The 22304-nt window shown below is 41.9% G+C and overlaps 4 protein-coding genes across 5 annotated transcripts; 1 reads left to right on the forward strand and 3 right to left on the reverse strand.

Annotated features, from left to right (window-relative positions):
* Positions 1-224: 224 nt before the first annotated feature.
* On the reverse strand, positions 225-3388 carry LOC112214444 (erythropoietin receptor). Its single transcript, XM_024373181.2, has 8 exons — positions 3098-3388; positions 2617-2752; positions 2262-2428; positions 2008-2159; positions 1704-1860; positions 1473-1560; positions 1253-1340; positions 225-1089 (listed from the first exon to the last, which is right to left on the reverse strand). Exons 1-8 carry the CDS (start codon positions 3195-3197, stop codon positions 388-390), a joined length of 1590 nt encoding a protein of 529 aa, XP_024228949.1. The 5' UTR covers positions 3198-3388; the 3' UTR covers positions 225-387.
* A 3011-nt stretch (positions 3389-6399) lies between these two features.
* LOC121847237 (ras-related protein Rab-3D-like) lies at positions 6400-14864 on the reverse strand. Its single transcript, XM_042327618.1, has 5 exons — positions 14570-14864; positions 11591-11830; positions 7212-7330; positions 6995-7119; positions 6400-6782 (listed from the first exon to the last, which is right to left on the reverse strand). Exons 2-5 carry the CDS (start codon positions 11828-11830, stop codon positions 6595-6597), a joined length of 672 nt encoding a protein of 223 aa, XP_042183552.1. The 5' UTR covers positions 14570-14864; the 3' UTR covers positions 6400-6594.
* Positions 14865-17118: 2254 nt separating this feature from the next.
* Positions 17119-19697, reverse strand: LOC112214441 (transmembrane protein 205). 2 transcript variants are annotated; one of them, XM_042327621.1, is made up of 4 exons: positions 19570-19697; positions 18890-18998; positions 18559-18722; positions 17119-18355 (listed from the first exon to the last, which is right to left on the reverse strand). In XM_042327621.1, the coding sequence occupies exons 2-4, from the start codon at positions 18987-18989 to the stop codon at positions 18053-18055; spliced, it is 567 nt and encodes a 188-aa protein (XP_042183555.1). In that variant the 5' UTR covers positions 18990-18998; positions 19570-19697; the 3' UTR covers positions 17119-18052. The 2 variants fall into 2 exon arrangements, with proteins under 2 accessions (XP_042183555.1, XP_042183556.1); XM_042327622.1 differs by having other exon boundaries at positions 19521-19643.
* A 1477-nt stretch (positions 19698-21174) lies between these two features.
* On the forward strand, positions 21175-22174 carry LOC112214439. Its single transcript, XM_042327627.1, has 4 exons — positions 21175-21452; positions 21559-21632; positions 21785-21908; positions 22069-22174. The coding sequence occupies exons 1-4, from the start codon at positions 21376-21378 to the stop codon at positions 22076-22078; spliced, it is 285 nt and encodes a 94-aa protein (XP_042183561.1). The 5' UTR covers positions 21175-21375; the 3' UTR covers positions 22079-22174.
* Positions 22175-22304: the final 130 nt, after the last annotated feature.

Genomic DNA, 22304 nt, shown 5'->3' on the forward strand with positions numbered 1-22304 from the left:
GACCTACAAGATCCAAGGATTTTAGAACATACACATTACATGTGTTGTATAATATCAACTTTGGAGTGTTTCAGTTGGTCATGTATTTCTCAAACAGCTGCCTTCCGATTGAAGGGATATTGTGAGAATGAGCTTGTGACATCCAAAGAAGTATGAAATCCTTATCAGGGATACTTTTGACTTTTCCTCACCAAAGCCTTTGAGCTTAAATGTTGCTTTGATTGTTATCTCATAGTTATGAGAGTAGCCTACACCCTGGCTTTTTACATTCCACTGACAAGAAGATGGAGTCCATGTAGAAGCCTTGGCCAAACATCCCAACTGTTTTTCAGCTTCAATGGACCTTTAAGCCTCAGTTCATAGCCTGTTACATAGCGTAGCCTTAATTCAGAATGCAAAGTGGATGGGCGTACCTATGGGTCTTCTGTGTGCAGGGATCTCGTTCTTGTACTCATTGGTATAGATAACTCCCTTCCCAATGTCATCGATCTTACTCGAGCTCATCGGACTGTAATCCATGGAGACGCCTGAGTCGGCCACTGCCATGTAGGTGTACCCGGGGCCCTTGGGCGGCCAGGTGTGGTTTGGGTACTCAAAACTGGACTGGGACGAGAGGCGGCCCAATCCCGAGCTCTGTTGGAAGGAGCCCAAGTCTGATCGAGATTCAGAGGATGTCCTTCCAGAGGCAAAGAGAACCTGCAGGGGCAAGGTTTCTTCTAATATGTCATCCAGAGGCTCCTCCCCACTGTGGTTCTGAGCATTGAGGGTGACATAGGCATCATGGGACTCCAGTAGAGAAGACTGGGTCCAGGGTGCAGGGTGCTGATGAATAGCCCGGAGCTGGTCCATCGGCCAGTGCTCCTGGGGGGTTTCTCTCCACCTCTCCATCAATGCAGAATCCACCCTCTTTAACTTCTCGTCTTCATCCTCCTCACCAAGTGTCTCTGAGGCCTTGGGCGGCAAAGCGGAGCTGGGTAAGGCGGGACCAAGGCTAACCTCTGAAAGCACCTCTAGTGGCGCAGGGAATTCCTCGGAGTAGAAGTAGGCTGGCCTTAACCATAAGCCTCCAGTGCTGTGGCCCAACCACTCCTATTGACAAACCAAATGAGAGAGGTTCAGGAGTCTGCACTAATATTGAGTCAAGATGAACAGACTACGATACACACAAAGGATATAGATAAACACAAGGTACTTCATACCGAGTTTCATATTCCAAGGATACGAGGAATAATACTGGATTTATTTGTCTCACCTGAAAGTCACCGCCATACACCTTAAAGAGGCCTTGGAACTTGCTTTCAGGGGTGGGAATGATTGGCCAGATCTTCTTCAACAGGAACCTGAGGACAATATTGTACAGTCTTATTCCAGAAATACACCACTGAGGATGTCTCTACAAAGGAGATCACTAAAGAGTGTAGTTACAGTGGTAGACTAAAAACATTGGAAAGTTGTTGTTTATGGTAACTGACCTGCGATGAGACATGAGCACAAGGAGAGACAGCAGGGTGAGGACGAGAGAGATGATGAGACTCAGGGACACGATGAGAGGGTCCAAGTCTGCAAATAAGATAGCACAGCAACAAGGTTACACCAGGGATGAAATCCAAGGGAGGGATCCCTCACAAATAGAACAAAGATGTTGAGCTCACGAGACAAGCACATTATTTATGTGAATGTTGCTGCAGGAGAAAGAAGCTTACCACCAGGCATTGTTTCCATCAGTACCGGGTCAGTCCAGGTGCTCCAGTAGCCGCTGTAGCTGATGCCGTCCAGTTTGACACGAATGCGCACCTTGTACTTAGTGCCTGACTGCAGACCACGCAAGATGAGCTCAGAGCTGGCTTGCACCTCCTCCACCTGAAGACGAGATGATAATGCATTGTCATTGACACATCTCTGCCGAAGGCCAAGAAAGGAACAGCACCATTATTCACAAGAACCTAAAACTTTTCTCTTGTCTGGTAAAAAACTTCTACCTCTGATATGAGTGTGTGTTGTTCATACCTTTCCAATGTGGCTCCCTGCCATGGTGTAGCTGACCTCGTACATCATACTGTCACCCATGTACTTGAGAGAGGGAGGCAGCCAGCTGGCCTTCAGCTGCCCCTGTGTCCCTGTACTCGTCAATGTCAGATTGGCAGGCGGGTCTAACAGGACTGACACACAGACATGAGAAGAAAATGTCATTCCTAAATCCTGAGAAAAAACAAATGGAATAGTTCCCAAAAGTTACCCACAACCAAAACTCTATAACTCACAGACAAGTTCAATGAAGAGACTGCGGTTGTGGATCAGCAGGTCATCCCGAAACACCCGGATGTCAAGGGGCACAAATAATTGAGTCTGGGACAACCTGCAAAAATACAGCCTCTTGCCGCCTGCTGCTGGTAGGGCAGTTATGGAACACTCACTGCTGTTCTCATTCCTGCAGAGGAGAGACATTTGGATTGTTTACACTTTGTATCAAGTTTCTAGGCTAAATGGAAAATTGAGGTGATCATTCTTCAAAACACATCTTCATAGCAGGTAGCAACCTTCTACCAAGACAAGGTGAGAGAATATGGTACACATAGCAGCAATTATTAACTGAAACTTTGCCTGATCATGACTTACTGGTATGTGTATATGAATGAGTATTGGTCAGTAAAGCCAGCCCTTTCCTCATCCTCCTCCCAGAAGCAGGTGAGGTCAGACATCCCTTCAGCAAAGCACTTTGGATTCTCTGGCTCAGCGTGGAGCAGCAGAGTCACTGTGTGGACAAGGGAGGGAAGTCGTAGTCCACAAGGAAAATGTGTGTTTGGGCATTATTGGTATTGACAATTTAGTAAACACAGGTGAAGACTTAAAGTCTCCAAACAGCTCCAGAGGAATGACTATTGCTGATTAGTGATTATTATAACTATTTTTAACAGCTATTAAATTCACCAAATTGTGCGAGGAAACCTGTCTCTATCTTAACCCAAATCTAAAACATCAAATATATTTTGTGGAAATACAAAATATAACATGATTAAAAATAAGCGTTGTAATTGTAAACACTTATGTTACAGAAGGTGACGAAAACAAGTAGGCTATTTGGGAAAATGTGTCCTACCTTTAGTTTCCAAAGCTTGTGCACCATGCACGATGGATGTTTTCTGGGCGCAAAATAATACACAAAATACCAACAGCTTATTCAGGTTATCATTTGTCATCTTTTTGTCTCCTCTGAGAACAAAGCGGCCTACGCGTTCTGTTGTACTGCATAACTGGTAGGCAACCAGCTCCAAACGTCTGTTTTCTCCATCTCGCTTCGTGACAGTCTGTCTCTGAGATACTATGGATAGTGTAACACAGTTGTGCGTGCATCACAGGAGATAAGGTGTGAGCGAGTGACAAGCCAAGCTGTTTACTTTTTACTCAAACCCAACTGTAGAGGTGGAGCATACAAAATATTTTCACTCATGTCTGTGGGGGGGACTAGAGTAAGGTTACAACATGCTTCCAACGGGACAATATGTCCCCCCAAACCACAGGGAACCTTGGAGAAAGCTGGGGGCCACAACACAACTCTAAGTGACAACTGCATTTGGTTGTAGTGGGCTATTTTTTCGCCATGCATAATTGAGGTTCCTTATTGTGAGGAACAAAGGAGGCACGTGGCAGACATACACAGGTAATAGGGTAGGCCTAATAACTGAAAACCCACATGGAGCCAGTGAACTCACAACTCAGCGTAAACGGTCTCTTATCTCTGACCTACACCCATGTTTTTGAGCTCGACCTGCGTTATCTGTATTGCAAGGGGTAGTGTCCCGTGATAAGCATGGGGGCGTTTAGGCTCGTCCCAACCCTACATCATTTGAATGTAATTTAGCCTGGCCTTACATCACTTGACTTTAGTGGGCTCAGGCTGAGGATTTCTCATTTTGCACTAAGGAAGATCACTGATAGGCACCAGTATATGATGTAAGACTACAGTATGATGTAAAAATATAAAAAGGTTACAAAACATTGCAAGTAAGATTAACTGCAAAGGACACAAAAGGATGTGGGTAACTGGTAGGTGACAGGAAAGGGCACCAGGAAACCTCTTATTGTTGAGGAGGACCACAGCAGTGTGGTTTTCTGTGTCGTTAGATTAAAAAACACCCCCCCCCCCATCCAAATGGGAAGGGAGGTAGGACGTAAGGCCATAAATTATAGATGGTATCACCATGAAGACTAACCTAACCACATAGAACATGGGTCTCAAGCCTTTGTCCGTTTGAATGCATAGATGTTGTGCTTTCACAAGTTCTAATCATCTAAACGATTTTAGCATCAGGATTGCACAATAAAACAACTCAGCATTTATTTTTTGTAATGAAGTCTTTATTTTCATAAACACATTCAATGTATATGCCTTTTCTAATAAGATTTTCCATCAAACAGAGCTTTAAATAGGAACAAAACAAATATACATTAAGACACAACAGTATAGTTCCCCCTTAATAGTATAACAAACCTCCTATATAACCTATGGAATGCCAGACTACACAAAACTAACCAATTCCACAGAAAAAAAATAAAAGGATAAAATGACTCACTTACAACTTCAGATGAACATAATTATCCAAAAATATGTTTTTTTAATCAACAGACATTGAAGTATTTAGATAAACTGGGTATCAGTACATCAGCATGTGATTTAGAGAAGTCCTCCTCAGGACTTTCAGTAAAACCTCACCACTTTCAATCCAGTTACCTTCAGCAGCAGAAAGAAAAACACTATTTAAATACACTGACAAACACCACCCAGGAGAAAGCTTTACAACTTGGGCATAATGCAGATGTAATGTGGGGTATAGTGTTTTTACACAGCTATAAAAGGTTAACAGTTAAGTCTCCAGTAAAATGTTTCACACCACAACGAGACCACTTGCTCGTGGTAGGAGATGAACAGGGGAAATCACTTGATACAAATCAGCCCGCTAATATCAAACAGCGAGTCAGCATCAGCTGTGCATCCAGGTGGACAAGTGTCTTTGTGATAAGCAATGGGAGAGAGTAGGCGCTCATGAATACTTTTGGCGGGCTTTGACCCAACCCCTCAGCTTTAGCAGTGCTTTGGCGTGAAAACATAAGGCTGCTATCACGCCGAGACCGTGCCTGACCCTAACTGATGGCCAGTGAACAGTGTGGGGCTAGTGATAGGGAAATGGCAGTGTCTGTGAGTAACAGAGGACCAATGAACAGTGTGGGGCTAGTGATAGGGAAATGGCAGTGTCTGTGAGTAACAGAGGACCAGTGAACAGTGTGGGGCTAGTGATAGGGAAATGGCAGTGTCTGTGAGTAACAGAGGACCAGTGAACAGTGTGGGGCTAGTGATGGGAAATGGCAGTGTCTGTGAGTAACAGAGGGCCGGAGACCAGGGAGATGCATGTCTCTCCAGTCCAGTTGGAGAGATGCATATTTTTTCTACTGAAGCCATCCAAGCAGTACAATGGAATGCACTGTACATGCTTTAGGTGCACCATTTGTCTTTCTGTTTAAGCATATGATTTGGAAAATTAATTAACATGGGTGTCATGCTTGGCCAATCACCACGCTTTAATTAGGCTACTTCATAGACAGTAACTTAGATGTAAGAACAGTACAGTAACATCATGCAAGTAATGCAGGCAGTTTACACTGGCACATCCAGATTACAGGACACTGTTGAAGCCTGGTGCAATCGGGTTGGAAAGTGTAAGAACAATGAGTAGGAAGGGAGCACAGAGGGGTGAGCGGGGACATGCCAGAGCAGATCACATGACGCGTGTCAGTGTCATTAGTGTTATACGACTTCCTCCCAGACAAACATCCTAGAGCACAACATTGCTCTAACATTGTTTGGAGCAGAATCTCATACTTTTCACCTTCTCTTTCCCATAAGCAGTAGTGGTTAATTAAGAAAGTCTCAAAAATAGTAGTGCACAATTATTCTGAGGACATGGCAAAATTGCATCTTCAGTGTCACAGAGTAAAGCATGGAGGTCAGGGAAATAAGGTAGCAAAAGGCCAAAGCAGCAGAATAACTCAGTTTTGTGATTGTCTGGATGATGTCATCTGATTTCATTAATTACAGTTACATCTAGATTTTGATCAAGGATATGACAGCAAAAATGTGGATTTTTTTTTCAGGTTTTGGGGTGCTGTTTTCTGTCCGGTTTTGGATTCTGAGAAGTTTAGTCCAATGAATACATTCGAAGCAGAGCACCTAGCCAGGGGGCATCCAAAACAAAAGCACCTTCTGCTCTGTTTGAGTCTTAAACTATTATATTTTCATTAATTAAACTCTGAACACAATTACCTAAAATAATGACTACAGGGGGTGAAGGCCACAGTACACAAGAGAGATGGGGCCTTTTCAGGGAATACAGAAACTAGAACAGGGGATATGTGGGATAACACTGGATGGACCGAGGGGAAGGGACCAATGGTTATCTCAGCTGGCTGCTTCATGGTTTTCACTGTAGTGGCTGTGTTAGGGGGTGTGAGACTGGGGTGTAGTTTGTGAGGTGTACTCTCTATACTTCACGCACAGTGCCAGGGTTTGTTGTGGGGCTGTGAGGAGAAGTGAGGCGGGATTTAGCAGCCACAGCCCCCATGGTTCTCTGGAGGCGAGTCCTGTAGACTGGTGCTCCTGTGATTGGACAACAGGTTGGCATCTCCGCCCATGCTCTCGTTCATCTTCTCACAGATGACGTCTACCAGCCGCTCAAACACCTGCTTCACGTTGATGTTGTCCTTGGCGCTGGCCTCGAAGAACTGGTACCCTGTCAGACAGAGACGGGGAAATTGAGTAAAGTAATTACTTACTGTGGAGAGATTTCAAGAAAAGCAGATGAGATATTTAGGCTTAAGGGTTCGGTGTCCCCTGCTATATTTGTGTGTAAGTGTGTTCTCATGAGGTCAGTATGCTGTGGTAGTGTGACCTCTTGGTGTATAGTCTTTGCGAAGACTGCATGCTGTTGTGGATGGTACTCACCAAGATCTTTGGCCAGTCTCTGGCCTTCCTCTGTGGGGACTAGCCTGTCATCCTCCAGTTCACACTTGTTTCCCACCAGGATCACCTGTGCGTTGTCCCAAGAGTATGTCTTAATCTGAGTTGCCCTGTATGACCGAGGTGAGAGTAGACGAATACACAGTCTGAGAAGGCAGCAGGGTCAATATGGAAATGATGGAACCTTCCCCCTTTCACTCACCAGTCCTGCACAGCGTTGAAGGAGTCCTGGTTGGTGATGTCATACATGAGCAGGAAGCCCATGGCTCCTCTGTAGTAGGCTGTGGTGATGGTACGGTAGCGCTCCTGTCCCGCTGTGTCCTGTGGGGAACATGATGGATGGTCATTCTTTACAGGTTGGGTTTGGGAGCATGTTACATTGTGTGGTATTTTGTGAGACCAGAAGGGGGCAATATTGACTAAGGCCTACAGACTTGAGATGCTAGAGGTGAATGTGTGTGTATACGCTTGTAAATATTCAGTAGGTCTAGAAAAGACTACAATTAATAAAAATAAAAAATGTAAATAGAAAATTGATATTTGACATTAATAAACATACTTCTGTGATAGTGCCTTGTTCTTTAAATTGTCCTATCAGCCTAAACCTTCCCACCCAAAGCCACTTGTCAACTTCAGACTATTAGAAATTAAAGTGTCAGATACATGATTAAACAAAGACTAATGTCTACATTTGTCATGTCCATCTTATCAAACAACAAACCCTGGCCCACTAACAAAAACTAACAAGAACCCAGTAAGAACAAAAAGAACACTGAGAGCATCAGATGTGGATAACAGCTCTCTGGTGCCGCAAAGCTGTTTATCGGAAACATCTTTTTCATTTAAATTTATTTTACCTTTATTTAACTAGACAAGAACAAATTCTTATTGTCAATGACGGCCTAGGAACAGTGGGTTAACTGCCTGTTCAGGGGCAGAATGACAGATTTGCACCTTGTCAGCTCAGGGATTTGAACTTGCAACCTTTCAGTTACTAACATTCTAACCACTAGGCTACGCTGCCGCCCCTTTCAATTAAGTAGAGGTTGAGTGTGATGTCAGAGTTGCTTCCCTAGAAAAGGTTAACGTGAAAAAAAGTCAAGCAGGTGTGGGGATTAAATTGGCACGGCAACGATCCTTGGCCGTCGCTTGGTAACCTGGCCTAGGTCCCTCATTTGCATTGGAGGACTTCACATCACTGAATAGTGGGGTGGGTGTTTTATGAATGTTTCATTAGGGCTAATAGTGTGCAGGGTAGTCAGCCCGAACAAACTGCCACCGATTTAGAGATTGCAAGAAATAGAGCTGTTCTTAACTTAGAGCAGGTGCCGGGCTAGAGAGACAAGTGCTCTGTAAGTGTGTGAGGAGGTGTATCCGCAGCGGTGTACTTCTGTTAAATGACCTTACCCAGAAGGAGAGTCTGCGTCATCTCAGGGTCATTTGTTTCATTTATGAATGAAAGATATCAGATGCATATCTTATCTGATATGTGCAGACATGATCAAATATTTGGCATCGTAATGGATCTTACGGTAGCACTAACCAAATACACTGTCTCCACAACTATCTATACACCAAGTAAAGAAAATACTGTCCAAAAGCATATGCATGATGACAATAAGTGTAAAATGGTTGGGGGTCAGAGCCATTGATGTCACTAGGACCCTTCTCAGCATGCGTCACCTGGTCCTGCCGCCCACACAAAGCAGGGACACATTCTAAGCCCTGGGCTTTGTGGTTCCGACACCAGGTGTGTCATTGTGCAGTTAACATATTGCCATGTGGTGTATCCTCCTAGAATAAACAGTATGGTTCAGGTTGAGGAAGTAGAACCATAATGGTTCTATAGAAGGCTTCAAATTAAACTCATTTTTAAAACCATGATAAAAAAATAATTTCAAGCCTTTCATGCCACAGACGCGGAGGAAAGCTTGCAGCAGTGTGGACAGCGCACCACCTGTACACCCTTCATAGATTGGTGAGGCTCAGAGGGTTTGAGTGAAAACAGGATGCTGCAGATTAAACGCCATCCAAATAGGGTTGTTCATTAACTGTACACTTGCTCTCGAAGCCAGGGCTCATTTATTGAACATGGTTGCTACTTCCACACCTCCAATGTATGAGGCAAACTGAGGAAGGATTCATTCTTCTCTGATTTGAAAATCACTGGATGCTCATCGGATGGCATTTAGTGATCCCAGCCACCACTGACGACATTAAGCGAAATCACGTGTCCTATGTGGAAACAGGGTCAGTGCGTCAGTCAGCTTGATTTTGGTGTGTACATTGGTGTGGACACGTTTGCTGCTGATTCATCTTGATTGAATACAATACTATATAGGATGTTTGTCTTGTTTAAACAGCATTCACTGTACATGGAAATAGTTTGCTTTGAAACACTTTCAGACGTCAGGGGACTAGGCTAAAGAGAAATAAATTGTAAAAATCTGGTAGCTCTGTAATTCAAGTATTTTCACAGAACCTGATATTTTTTCCCACTAATTGGTCTTTTGACTAATCAGTTCAGCTTTGAAAAAGATCTGATGTGAAAAGATCTGTGGTTGGTCAAAAGACCAATAAGTGGAAAATGGATCAGAATTAGTCTGCCTGTCCAAACACAGCCTTAGTCTCTAGAGCATGTGGTACAAGCAGCAGCAACACATTGCAGTAGCTTGAGATGAGAAACCAAGTTTTCTGCAAAACATACAAGAGAGACAGAGGGTAAAATCATTGGTGGGAAAAAATACTCAATTGTCATACTTGAGTAAAAGCAAAGATACCTTAATAGACCTCTAGTGACTACCCATCCCGCATGCGGCAGTGTAATCATCGACTGACACTAATTAGCATAACGCAACGGACATAAATATGCCTAGAAAATATTCCTATTCATGAAAATCACAAATGAAATATATTGAGACACAGCTTAGCCTTTTGTTAATCACCCTGTCATCTCAGATTTTCAAAATATGTTTTACAGCCAAAGCTAGACAAGTATTTGTGTAAGTTTATCAATAGCCTAGCATATCATTTTATCCAGCTAGCAGCAGGTAACTTGGTCACGGAAATCAGAAAAGCAATCAAATTAAATTGTTTACCTTTGATGAGCTTCGGATGTTTTCACTCACGAGACTCCCAGTTAGATAGCAAATGTTCCTTTTTCCAAAAATATTATTTTTGTAGGTGAAATAGCTCCGTTTGTTCTTCACGTTTGGTTGAGAAATCGCCCGGAAATTGCAGTCATGAAAACGCCAAAAATATTCCAAATTAGCTCCATAATATCGACAGAAACATGGCAAACGTTGTTTATAATCAATCCTCAAGGTGTTTTTCAAATATCTATTCAATAATATATCCGCCGGGACAATTCGTTTTTCAGTAGGACCGACTGGAATAATGGCTACCTCTGTATTTTACGGGAGAGTCACTCTGGGAGCCATCAGGTGACCACTTGCGCAATGTAGCCGCTTACGGGTATTCTTCAACATAAATGCGTAAAACTACGTCACAATGCTGTAGACACCTTCCGGAATACGGAGAAAGAGTAATCTGGTTGATAGCCCATTCACTGCTCAATAGAGACGCATTGGAACGCAGCGCTTTCAAAACATGAGGCACTTCCGGATTGGATTTTTCTCAGACTTTCGCCTGCAACATCAGTTCTGTTATACTCGCAGACAATATTTTTTACAGTTTTGGATACTTTAGAGTATTTTATATCCTAAGCTGTCAATTATATGCATATTCTAGCATCTTGTCCTGACAAAATATCCCGTTTACTACGGGAACGTTATTTTTCCAAAAATGAAAACACTGCCCCCTAGTCACAAAAGGATTTATTAATAGAAAATGACTGAAGTGAAAGTCACCCAGTAAAATACTACTTAAGTCTTAAAGCGTCTGGTTTTAAATGTACTTAATTACAGTGGTGGAAAAACTAATACATTTTCATGCTTAAAGTAAAGGTAAAAAATGACATGCTATAAATCTAATTCCTTATATTAAGCAAACCCGATGGCATGATTTACGGAAAGCCAGGGGTACACTCCAACACTCAGACATCTTTTAAAAATGCAGTATTTGTGTTTAGTGGGTCCACCAGAGGCATAATATTGATAGGCGTGTGAATTGGACCATATTGTTGTCCTGACTGAGCATTCGAAATGTAATGTATACTTTTGGGTGTCAAGGAAAGTGTATGGTAGTAAAAAGTACATATTTTCTTTAGAAATAAAATGGAGTAAAATTTGTCAAATATTAATTGTAAAGTACCCCCAAACAACAACTTAAGTAGTACTTCTAAGTATTTTTACACCACTGTGTAAAATGCAAGGGCCTTGCAGATGAAAGTTTGTGATTGACCCACTATAGAATTATCAGCCACCTGTCAGAAAAACTCAATTCAATAGCAAAGGATTTGGCCTATGGATTTATATTCTGGTTTAATACAGAAGACAACTTTCCTCTTGATGGGATGTGTATGAGAGTCCACTATGATGGCAAAAATGTGGCACAAAGGTGGCAATCATGTTTTAGAGACCATAGCTGGCATGTGGGACAAAATGCATAAGGCTAACTCACCCATATCTGTAGCTTTATCCTTTTCTCATTGCGGAAGACGGTCTTGACCTTGAAGTCTATGCCCACAGTGGAGACAAAGGCTGAGGTGAAGGAGTCATCAGCATAGCGGAACAGGAAGCTGGTCTTCCCCACACTGCTGTTGCCAATGATCAGCAGCTTGAACATGTAGTCAAAGTTCTGGTCAGCCGCATCCTTCTGTGCAGGCTGCTGCTGAAGGCGAGAGTCATTCACTGACGCCATCTAGAAGGGAAGGCAGAGGTGTGAGAGGTGATACTACAGCTCAGGGTGAATTAAACACAATCATCAGGTTAGAGGCTCGTAAAGGGGTGTGAGAGTAGCCTTTCACTGTAACCTGTTGTAGTCGGCGCATGTGACATAACATTTGATGAGTCAATTTCATACCAACAGTTGGTAGGTAAAATCAACAGGCCAGGCCCAGTCCCCTAAATTGTTATGATCCAGTAATGAAGGGTTGCGGGGAATTTAAAACCTGCTCGTCATAGCTATTATGACTCAGTCACTTGCAGGCTGCAAGCATCTGCCACTGGGTATCAAGTTGCACACCATAAAGACCTTTAGTGTCTGTCACTCGTTCCTAAAAGTGGGTGTAATGACTGCAAGGAATGGGCGTGAAAGGAGAGTCCATGGTCTCCCCCCTCGTCCTCAGCTGATCAATCAGGGCTGCACACCACAGCTTCCCTCTGATGAGGACTGTCTCCTTGGAGACCGGTCCAGAACATAACCACCAGGCCAATTAATGGGCCAGGCCAGCTAGCTCAGCATGGCCATCTTAAGATGTAGTGATATTTAACAACAAAGGGGAATGTAGAGGACGGTCCACAGACACTATTGGGGGGCAAAGAAAATCTGTTGTTGAAGCTGTATCGCTATGATTCTATGTTTGTGCCCACAGAGATTATAGGGGTGTGAGAGTGAGTCACTGCCCCTTACTTTTAACATGGGGGATGACCTGTGCAGTAAATGTGTGGCAAATGCATGATGTACAGGCCAAAACGATTTTGTAAAGAATCTGTGCAGAAGGCAGGTCTACTATAATCCCCTATCACATGGCACCAATCAAACTTTCATCTGACCATTGCTTTGTGGGTCTGAAGTCATTGGATCATATGTCCCACACTGTGTATAAAGAATATGCGGGAAACCCATTGGATCAAATGTTGTTTTCCCCTCAGAACGTAAGGCTGCTAAATCCTGGTCACATCATGCACATTTACACTGTGGCTCAAGAAGTCTTTAAGGCAAAATAATATTTGGGGAAACTGTTTTTCTACCCTAAATCTGTGACAACTGTTGTGCTGCTGAGGCAATGAGTAGCCTACAATATCCAATATCACTCAATTCAATATCCAATAATAATATTATATAATCCAGCCCAATGCTTGCAGTCATACTGTCCAAACTATTCTAAGATATTAGAGACCAAAGTCACTGAATGATGAGGTGTTGAGAAACACATGGCCAAAACGCTTTGTGGACAAGTAGTATTAGATTACTTTGACCAGTGGGTGATGAATTTAATACTGGCATGCCACCATCTGCCACAATAATCGGGTACATCTCTGACGGGACGGATTTTACATCACTGTCATCACAGAACAGGCCTCCACTTAGTAGAGTTGAAATGGGAGTCATTTTTTAATGCATTGGAGAAGCATTAGTTCTGTAAAACAAATAGAGGCCATTATGGTGAATAGGCCTAGTGTGGTCTCTCAGCTGGCACTGTTTGCAGAGTAAGGTCCCTAGCTGTTATAGGAAATTAACTCTTGGTTGGCAGCTGTCTGTTCCCTATTAAAGAATGGTCGTAAACACAGGTGAAGGAGGTAGGTTAGTAAATTGTAGTGGTTTCAGTATACCTGGACAAACTCAAATGAATAGCACAATAAGTAGGCTGATACTTTTGTGTCAACTCACTCACTCACTCTACCCATCATATTGAAAGTTGTCAAGTGTCCATTCTCCATCTCTATAAGCCCTTGATCATGACATTACACATGAGTTATTGGACAAAGGCATCTTCTGTATGGGGGAGTTTTGTTAAGAGCCCCGATGCTCAATTTGAACATTAACAAGCGTCTGTTTTGGAAGCATAAGGACCTCATCTTTCATACTAGTGAAAAATCATTTAAAAAGGTTGAATTGATACACCTTGATAGGGTTAGTGTCAGTGGAGGACAACTCCTAATAATGGCTGGAAAGGAGTGAATGGCATCAAACACATGGAACCTATGTGTTTGATGTATTTTAACCATTCCACTCTGGCCATTAGCACGAGCCTGTCCTCCCCAATTAAGGTGCCACCAACCTCCTGTGGTTAGTGTTCCCACAAGGCCATATCTCCATGTTACAGAGCTTGTTTACTGAAGATAAGAGGCGACCACCTGTGCTAATTAGCCATGGAGCGTGTTCTGAACACCTGTATGTAAGCGTAACTCGGGAGGTATAGTTTTGTCAGATGGAGGCACCCATAGCTGCATAGATCTGTGCATTTTTTTTTATTTGAAGAATTCTTTCTCGCTAATGCAAATGCCACATAGCAAGCGATGATTTGACGTTTCAAAACGTTGAAACACAGCGTCAGGATTTTAGTTCACATGAGGTAGTCATGGATGAAGCTAATGGCTGAAAACTGTAGGGAGAAGGCACATGCCGCCTAGAGTGTGACCGCTATAATCTCTATATGATATAGAACTGCCAAAATATACTCTATACAGAGAATGCTTTTGAAGAAAATCCGTCCGTACATCAAATCGCACCAGGTGCTCGAGCCTCGAGGATTAATTGGCGATGACTCGAAAACCTGTTGTCACATTATAGAAACATGTAAAACTAAGTCCAGTGTACATTAAATTGAGTTAAGTAAACGAGAATATAATGCCCAGCAAGTTATTTATATTTGTACATGAAGGAAGCTGGACAAAGGCGCAGAAAATATTTACCAAACTTTTTCCAACCACTTACCTAATCTATGGAAAAGGAAATTCTTTGACTTTAACCTTCAATGTTATTTCCTTTCAAGTGAAGAGTGAAAGTTCCCTAGGGTCTTCAACAAGCTGAATTCTCTTTCCGCCCACGGCTTTCTGCCTCACCGTTTTCCTCTGAGCGTTTGCGGAATAGAACAGGCAGCTCCCGGATCTCGTTTGTGTACAAAGGAGCACCCACCCTTCGAGAGCGCAGCAGTCAGTGTAGTGGCCACCTCACACGACAGTATTCACACAGCTATAATCTCTCACACACTTCCAGAGTGCAAATTTCCTGTACTTTATGATCCCTCACTCAGCTCTAGCCTGTTTCGAAATGAGAACTTTCACAAATCAAGGCAGCATATACAGTATGTTTGTGTTAGATTTATGTTAATATGTATTAAATTGTTGAATAAAATAGGGAATACTCTCAGCTGGGTCTTCTGATCTGAATTTTGGAGATGCTTTGCAGTCTGCCAACCTCATAATTTATTGAGTATAACTCAACATTTGATAATGGAGAGTTGCAGATCATTAGAAATACACTAATGAGATCACTGGGTTTAGATTCTAAAATGTTGTGTAAGTTAATATTTTCGTACAGATATGGTAAGCCAACTTTGTAAAAGCATCCACCAGTTAATAAATCAGAATTATTTCCATGAGTGAATAAGTGTACACCCTTGACACTTCCTGGTCTTTTAGACCAGGGTTTCCCAAACTCAGTCCTAGGGCCCCCTTTAGGTGCATGTTTTGGTTTTTGCTCAAGCACTACACGGCTGATTCAAATAATCAAAGCCACCACGGCTTTGATGGTCAGTGCTAGGGCAAAAATAAAACATGCACCCAGAGTTTTGGAAATCCTGTTTGACACTAGCACATAGTCACTACTTAGGAATTCCAAAAATCAACAGTGTGTGAAATGTTTTTTCTACTACTGCACATGAAGGGTACTTTGTTTTCTAGTTCACACGGCTTACTTCTAGCAGCACCATATCCACCATATCAACACCACCAGTTTGTGGCTCATTGACCTGCTGTGGTATCTGGGTAATGTAACATGGGGAGTGAATGAGTTTGTTTGTGGTGTATATCTGTAGATAATTTGGTCTTTTACTTTTTTTGAAAAGTAAACAAAGAAATTACAGAATTGGTGGCCTGGTTTACCTCTAATTACATAGGGAGAGATTTCTCTTGAAATCTCTCCTAATCAGAGAGTAGGTGAATTTGTGCTGCTGGAGTTCAAAGAATGTTATTTCCTGGTGCCACTTAAGCCTGTCTGACAAGGCTCATCTCAAGAGTAAGTATTTCCTTCTGATCCAAGAGGAGTGGCCCAGACTGCTGAGAGACATGAAGGCATGATAAGGAATCTAAACAAGATATCCTATGACACTGTCACTCTCTTTCCATACTAAACGGTTTCATCATGATGATTTATGCTGCAGTAGTTTGTGTCGGGGGCTAGGGTCAGTTTGTTATATCTGAAGTACTTATCCTGTCTTATCCAGTGTCCTATGTGAATTTAAGTATGCTCTCTCTAATTCTCTCTTTCTTTCTCTCTCTCGGAGGACCAGAGCCCTAGGACCATGCCTCAGTACTACCTAGCATGATGACTCCTTGCTGTCCCCATTCCACCTGGCTGTGCTGCTGCTCCAGTTTCAACTGTTCTGCCTGCGGCTATGGACCCCTGACCTGTTCACCGGACGTGCTACCTGTCCCAGACCTGCTGTTTTCAACTCTCTAGAGATAGCAGGAGTGGTAGAGATACTCCGAATGATCGGCTATGAAAAGCCAACTGACATTTACTCCTGAGGTGCTGACTTGCTGCACCCTCGACAACTACTGTGATTATTATTATTTGACCATGCTGGTCATTTATGAACATTTGAACATCTTGGCCATGTTCTGTTATAATCTCCACCAGCACAGCCAGAAGAGGACTTGGCCACCCCTCATAGCCTGGTTCCTCTCTAGGTTTCTTCCTAGGTTTTGGCCTTTCTAGAGAGTTTTTCCTAGCCACCGTGCTTCTACACCTGCATTGCTTGCTGTTTGGGGTTTCTGTACAGCACTTTGAGATATCAGCTGATAGGGCTATATAAATACATGTTATTTTTGATTTGATCTGCCACTGTAAACTAACTATTCTGAGTCAAAATCTCAACATTGTAGTTTGACATTAACGCTAATAAAGATACATACATGCATGCAGCTAAAACAACCAGACTAGAAGCTTTTTCACTCACTCTGAAACACCATTAGTTTTGGGTTCTGTCCAGTTATCCATTAGTGATATTCTAACTTTATTAAGACATCATCCCGCTCCTCCCAGGCTTGCCAGCAAAGCACTGGTCGGTCCATTTATTCAAAGCTGTTTAAAAAAAAAGTGATGTCCATCACAATAATGAAGTTAGAACCCGTCTGTTCCAAGAGGTGGGCACTAAGTGTGTGGTCTGGTCTCAATATGTTGCATGTTATTGACCCAGTATTGCACCTGATTTTCCAAAGAAAATGCTCAAACTGTAGGAGAGTGCATTTCCTGATTCCATCAAGGGTAACAACTCAAACTGAACTTTATTTTTTCTTGTTTCAACATCAAAAATGACTTAATATTATTGGTGCTATTGAATTCATTATTTGTAGGAATTTCCATAATTGTGATTTATTCACAGTACATAATTCTGTGCAACAACCCTGAGCTAAATGTTATATTGTTAAAAAATATCTGCCTAATGATTGTAAAAAACAAAGTTCTGCAGACAGTACCCTCTAGTGGAAGTCATAAGCAATACAACTTCCCATCATTTCATAACAGTCTGGAAGCTTGTGCTTTTCTAAAAAAAAAAAAAAAAATGTATCTTCAAGTTCTGTGTGAGTGTTAAACCTCCGTTTTAAAACATTATCAGGATCACTGCACATTCTACTTCAGCTCTACCCTTCAAGTACATCAATGTAAAATGAACAATAACTGTAGGGAAATCAAAAAGAGGATCACTAACATTAACACTTTTTTTTTTAAATCATGTAATTCTGAAAATTATAAATCAATCTTTATTACATTCATCCTTTCCCGGTTTAACAAGGGAAAGACCAGAAATCCTTTGACATTGTGTGCTGTTTTCTATTGACAGGTGAAACAATTAGATTAAAAAGGCACATTTAAAAAAATATGGTTAAGCGTTATGTTTGAGGGCCGTATGCATCAAGCGTCTCATTAGGAGCGCTGAACTAAGATCCATATGTAATATGCCTAAAGCTGCATTTACACAGGCAGCCAATTCTGATATTTTTTCCCCCACTAATTGGTCTTTTGACCAATCACATCTTTTCAGATTTTTTCCAGAGCTATATAATATTATTTATTGTGATTTAAAGGCAAAAAAATCCTACATCAGCACTCCTACTCTGAGACACTTGATACATACATCCTCTCATTGACAGACAATATGAAAACCTGTCACCAAACACCACATATACACAATCTCTAAATGGTGTGTAAATTGAGAGCTGTGTACACTATGTTGGTGGTTGTGCAGATAAAGCCAATCAGGTTGCATAGGATGGACAGGCCATGATAGTGGCCAAAGGTGCTCTTGTAGGCCTTGTACTTGGGATCCTGCTCCCTGAGTTTGGTGTAGGCTTCCCTCTGGCTCCCTATCCCTATTTGGTTCCCCAGGCCATGCTCCTGCTCCACCTCCCGCAGCTTGAACATGACCTCTGTGGCAGACGGGCCAAACCACTGTGCGTTTAGACCTGCCATGATGACTGCCACAAAGTACAGAGCCATCTATAGGGGAAGAACAATTTTTATTCAGAATTTCAGCATTGCGCTGTTTGGGGTTTTATGACATAGGTGACATCTAAATCATAGGATTTGGACATAGGTGACGTCTAATAATCTTAACATTTTTACATGATTGCGCAATCTGTAACGCTTCACCAGTACAGATTCAATCCTGCCCTAAATTATAAAATAGAATGTGATATAACCTGCAGGCTTTCGTGCCAATCCAGCAGCTCTCTGGGGTGGTAGACTGCATACACAGCCAGGCTGACAAAGTTGCTGCCCAGTAAGCAATAGAAATAGACAGGGAACAGCTTGCTTCGCACCAGCCCAAAGGTGTGCAGTGTTACCTGCTTCACCAGTGTAAAACCTGTGGGTGGGAAAAGAGATAATGTAAGTGAGAGAAATGGGGAGACAAATACGGTGCCTCAAATTCTTAATCTTGGCTTCTTTTGATATGCCACTTCAAGTGTTAGCAAAACCCTACAATCTAACAGATTTCCTCTGCTCATCCCCTATCGATCCCAATATCATCACCTGCTATAAAGGAGACCCACAACTGCATTCCCCATGCGAAGGACAGCACCAGCAGGTGCAGCACTTTCACCAAATCTGTAGGCTCCCCTTCTGTGACCATGGTATTAATCTGGGGGACAAAAATAGAAAAAGTCCCAGATAAATGTTAGCAAGCAAACCAGATAATGAAACATTCATTTACGGCATTAGGGACATAAAACCCCCAAAAAAAACATCCTCACCCAAAATCACTAATTCAATAAAGACCTTTTGAAACCCCTTAAAACAACATCATTTGATGACTGGAAAAAGGTCCGTTTACACGTGCAAGCTTGATTAGCATGCAAGTGATAGTGGCTTCGAGAAATAAGAGTTCTGACCTGTTTACTAAAGACTAATACTTCAAAGTTGGATAGCTAGCTAACAAAAAACTAAAAATGATACTGTTAATTAAGGATTAAATACTTAATTCAATATCACATTTTGGGAATTGGAAACCATAAGTGGAATGGCATTTGTCAGATAAACTAGAAATGTCGCTAGCTCATCTAACGTTAGCCAGCTAACATAGTAATTCGTAGCTAGGTGAGTTACACAACTGCGCGCATGTAGTGTTGCAGTGCATTCCAAAGAGAGGAAAGTGGCTTCTTACTTGTTTGTCTTCTTTTTTCCTTCAAAAAAATCAACTGAAAAATAACTACCTGGATGTGGTATGTTGACTGAAGGGAAACACTCTTTTCGCAACTCCTGTAGATCGAACACTAGAACAACACTTCCTCTCTCAAACGTCAATTGCCATTAACCACGCCCCCCAAGCAATATCTACAAATCACATTATCACAAAATAAATATTACGTTAACTATAACCCACAAACCAATTATCAATGAGATAGAACGTATCCCCGCCTTGTCATTGTGACACCGTTTTTATCCACCCACTTACAATTAACTTAGCTCAGACCAGTTGACATGGAGGACAAGAGGGCCTTGGTGAGTAGAAAACACATTTGGCACTCAATGTCATACAGTACCAAAATAGTTTGTTAGAATTATTTTCAATACAATGTCGATTGTTGTTTCAGTGTGAACCACCGGCCCTTCCCGCTGAAGGTGTGTAAGTGTTATTGTGTCAATGTGATCATCAGAAAGTAACATAACTTGACAATGCCTGGTGTAATACTGCATGGTCATTGTTCACTGACTTTCTTGAGTTGTCTTCTAGTAGCAGGAGGTGAATCTCAGGAGTCTCTCCGAGATGTGGAAAGAATTAGGTCAGAGGTTGAAACACAAGCCAAGGTGTCTTAACTGCTTCCTGTAGAATGTTGTATTCTTCCCATATTCATGATTGTCTACTGTTTTATTTGATGGCTTATATTGGTTACTGTTTTATTCAGGGGATATTGTTTCAATTAATATTTGTTGTTTTGTAGACTATTGATTCCCTGTGCAAAACTCTGTCCATGCACGAGGCAGAGAGAACTCAGAATCTCAATACCATGGCAGTCCTTCAATGTAAGGGAGGACACAACACAATCGTGCCTGAAACACACCTGACTCTTGATTCCCTGATTATTATTATTTTTTGAATGCATAGGTTACTCTTTACTTGAGTTGAACCCTGTCATAAGGGCTAAATAGCACTGTCATAACAATGACTTAAAGATGACAAAACTGTCCTCCTGTCCTCGTTCCTCCAGCCGAGGTGCACCATTTGGCTGCACATGTTGCCGCCCAGCACTTTGAGGAGCGTTTTGAGGGCCTAGGCTGTGAGGTCTCCACTGAGCTCCACTACCTGCGCACTCTCCTGTCCCACTCTCCCTGCTCCTGTCCTACTCTCCAAGCCTCCTGCTCCAGCACTCACCCCTCAGATATCCAGAGGCAGGCTGCCATCAACCACAACTCTCAGGAACTCTACCACAGGTAGATCTGGATAAGGCAGTCTGAAGTGTGGTGTGGTGGGGATACTTTGGTGAACTACACTTGCATGATGATAAGTAGACTTTAGCTCAGTGGGATAATGCAGTAATAACATGTAATTCCCTCTCCATATTTTTCTGTGTATGTTGTCTGTTTCTTCAGTCGTGAGTCCTGTGGGAGCAGATTGCTGAGCTAAAGGGAGGAAGTCCACAACTTTCATGGCCTGCTTAGCAAGTTTGATTTTATGTTTTTCAGAACAAGACCCCCTTCCATGATGTTGTTCTAATGGAGGCTTTTTATAAACCTTACTAAAGTTTTCCTTTCCTTTTTAGAAAAACTAAGAGACGAAACTATGTGCAGATTGACAGAGAAATACTGCAAATATTTCAGAGCTCACATTTCTCTCCCCCAAATCACTTTGACCTAAATGATTTCACTTCATCAAACAAATTATACAAACTTTACAATTGAAACAATCTTCTGAACTGTACTTGGGCTATAATGATTTGGACTGCTGAAGCTTATCTAATGTTATGTGACATGTTCTGGAATATGTGTCTATCTGTCTCCATTTTCAGTGCTTGGAGAGGATGATTGACAGCTATCAGATGAAGGATGAGGCTCTCAAACTGCAGAGGCCTCAGGACATGCTCAGGTCAAATGCAAGGTGAAAGCTCTGGGGTGAGGTTAGAGTAGATGGCAAGCAATCTGACAGACTGCTATTACTAAAGGAATTATGATGATGCATCCCTATAACAAGTGTTCTCCCCTAGGTCAGATGTTTCTGAGTTACAGAATAAGCTTCAAACTATAACAATATCGAAAGGCAAGGCTCCCAATAAAACAGGTAAGATATCTGGTAATTAACTTGCTGTTGATCTACAAAAGATGCAGCATTTGCATTGAAATACAAAGTGTATTTTTCTGTTTGCTGAGATCAGTTTTTATTGATAGATCAGTTTTTTTGCTATGTGCATGGTCTCTTGCATCGCATACTAGGCCGAACTGAACGAATAGGACAGAGGGTTATGCCAGCCAATTCAGATTCAGATGAAGGGCAAAGTGGAATATGTGCTAAAGGAATGACACCAAAGATCAAAGAGGAAATCGATGTGTCTGCCAGGTAAATGAAAGCACACTAATATCCTGCTTTGCTGTTTCTCATCTATTACTGACAACAGTAATTCATGTTATCATCTAATTAATAAGCACACTTAATTTTATGTATATGTTATAAGGGTAACCACATTAGAAGTGAATTCTTCATTTTGTCTCTGTTGCAGAAGGAAATAAAGTTCATAGCTGGAATCCTCTATCTACCTTTTGCCCTACCTTGTCTCACTGTCTTCTTTATGACAGCCAAATAAAATCAAATGTGGTCTACACTGACAATTATTTTCTGTTTGAGCTTTGTGCATTCAATATTTCTTTATCAATAATTCACATAAAAGGCTTATTTTTTTATCAATAATTATCTACTGTACACTATTAAACACAGGAGGTTGGTGGCACCTTCATT

The sequence above is a fragment of the Oncorhynchus tshawytscha genome, linkage group LG09 (assembly GCF_018296145.1).
Source record: "Oncorhynchus tshawytscha isolate Ot180627B linkage group LG09, Otsh_v2.0, whole genome shotgun sequence".
In the NCBI taxonomy this organism is placed as follows: domain Eukaryota; kingdom Metazoa; phylum Chordata; class Actinopteri; order Salmoniformes; family Salmonidae; genus Oncorhynchus; species Oncorhynchus tshawytscha.

What these genes read in the sequence shown, in the direction of transcription:
- LOC112214444 (XM_024373181.2), bottom strand. Translation starts at nt 3,197, where the DNA reads ATGACAAATGATAACCTGAATAAGCTGTTGGTATTTTGTGTATTATTT. An exon ending in ACAAGCTTTGGAAACTAAAG is followed by an intron (nt 2,753 to 3,097) that starts GTAGGACACATT and finishes TTGTCCACACAG; the next exon opens with TGACTCTGCTGCTCCACGCT. An exon ending in TGTATGGCGGTGACTTTCAG is followed by an intron (nt 1,090 to 1,252) that starts GTGAGACAAATA and finishes GTTTGTCAATAG; the next exon opens with GAGTGGTTGGGCCACAGCAC.
- LOC121847237 (XM_042327618.1), bottom strand. Translation starts at nt 11,830, where the DNA reads ATGGCGTCAGTGAATGACTCTCGCCTTCAGCAGCAGCCTGCACAGAAG. An exon ending in GGATAAAGCTACAGATATGG is followed by an intron (nt 7,331 to 11,590) that starts GTGAGTTAGCCT and finishes TGTTCCCCACAG; the next exon opens with GACACAGCGGGACAGGAGCG. An exon ending in TTCAACGCTGTGCAGGACTG is followed by an intron (nt 7,120 to 7,211) that starts GTGAGTGAAAGG and finishes TCGGTCATACAG; the next exon opens with GGCAACTCAGATTAAGACAT.
- LOC112214441 (XM_042327621.1), bottom strand. Translation starts at nt 18,989, where the DNA reads ATGGTCACAGAAGGGGAGCCTACAGATTTGGTGAAAGTGCTGCACCTG. An exon ending in GTGGGTCTCCTTTATAGCAG is followed by an intron (nt 18,723 to 18,889) that starts GTGATGATATTG and finishes TCCCACCCACAG; the next exon opens with GTTTTACACTGGTGAAGCAG. An exon ending in ATTGGCACGAAAGCCTGCAG is followed by an intron (nt 18,356 to 18,558) that starts GTTATATCACAT and finishes CTTCCCCTATAG; the next exon opens with ATGGCTCTGTACTTTGTGGC.
- LOC112214439 (XM_042327627.1), top strand. Translation starts at nt 21,376, where the DNA reads ATGATTGACAGCTATCAGATGAAGGATGAGGCTCTCAAACTGCAGAGG. An exon ending in ATGCTCAGGTCAAATGCAAG is followed by an intron (nt 21,453 to 21,558) that starts GTGAAAGCTCTG and finishes GTTCTCCCCTAG; the next exon opens with GTCAGATGTTTCTGAGTTAC. An exon ending in CAAGGCTCCCAATAAAACAG is followed by an intron (nt 21,633 to 21,784) that starts GTAAGATATCTG and finishes ATCGCATACTAG; the next exon opens with GCCGAACTGAACGAATAGGA.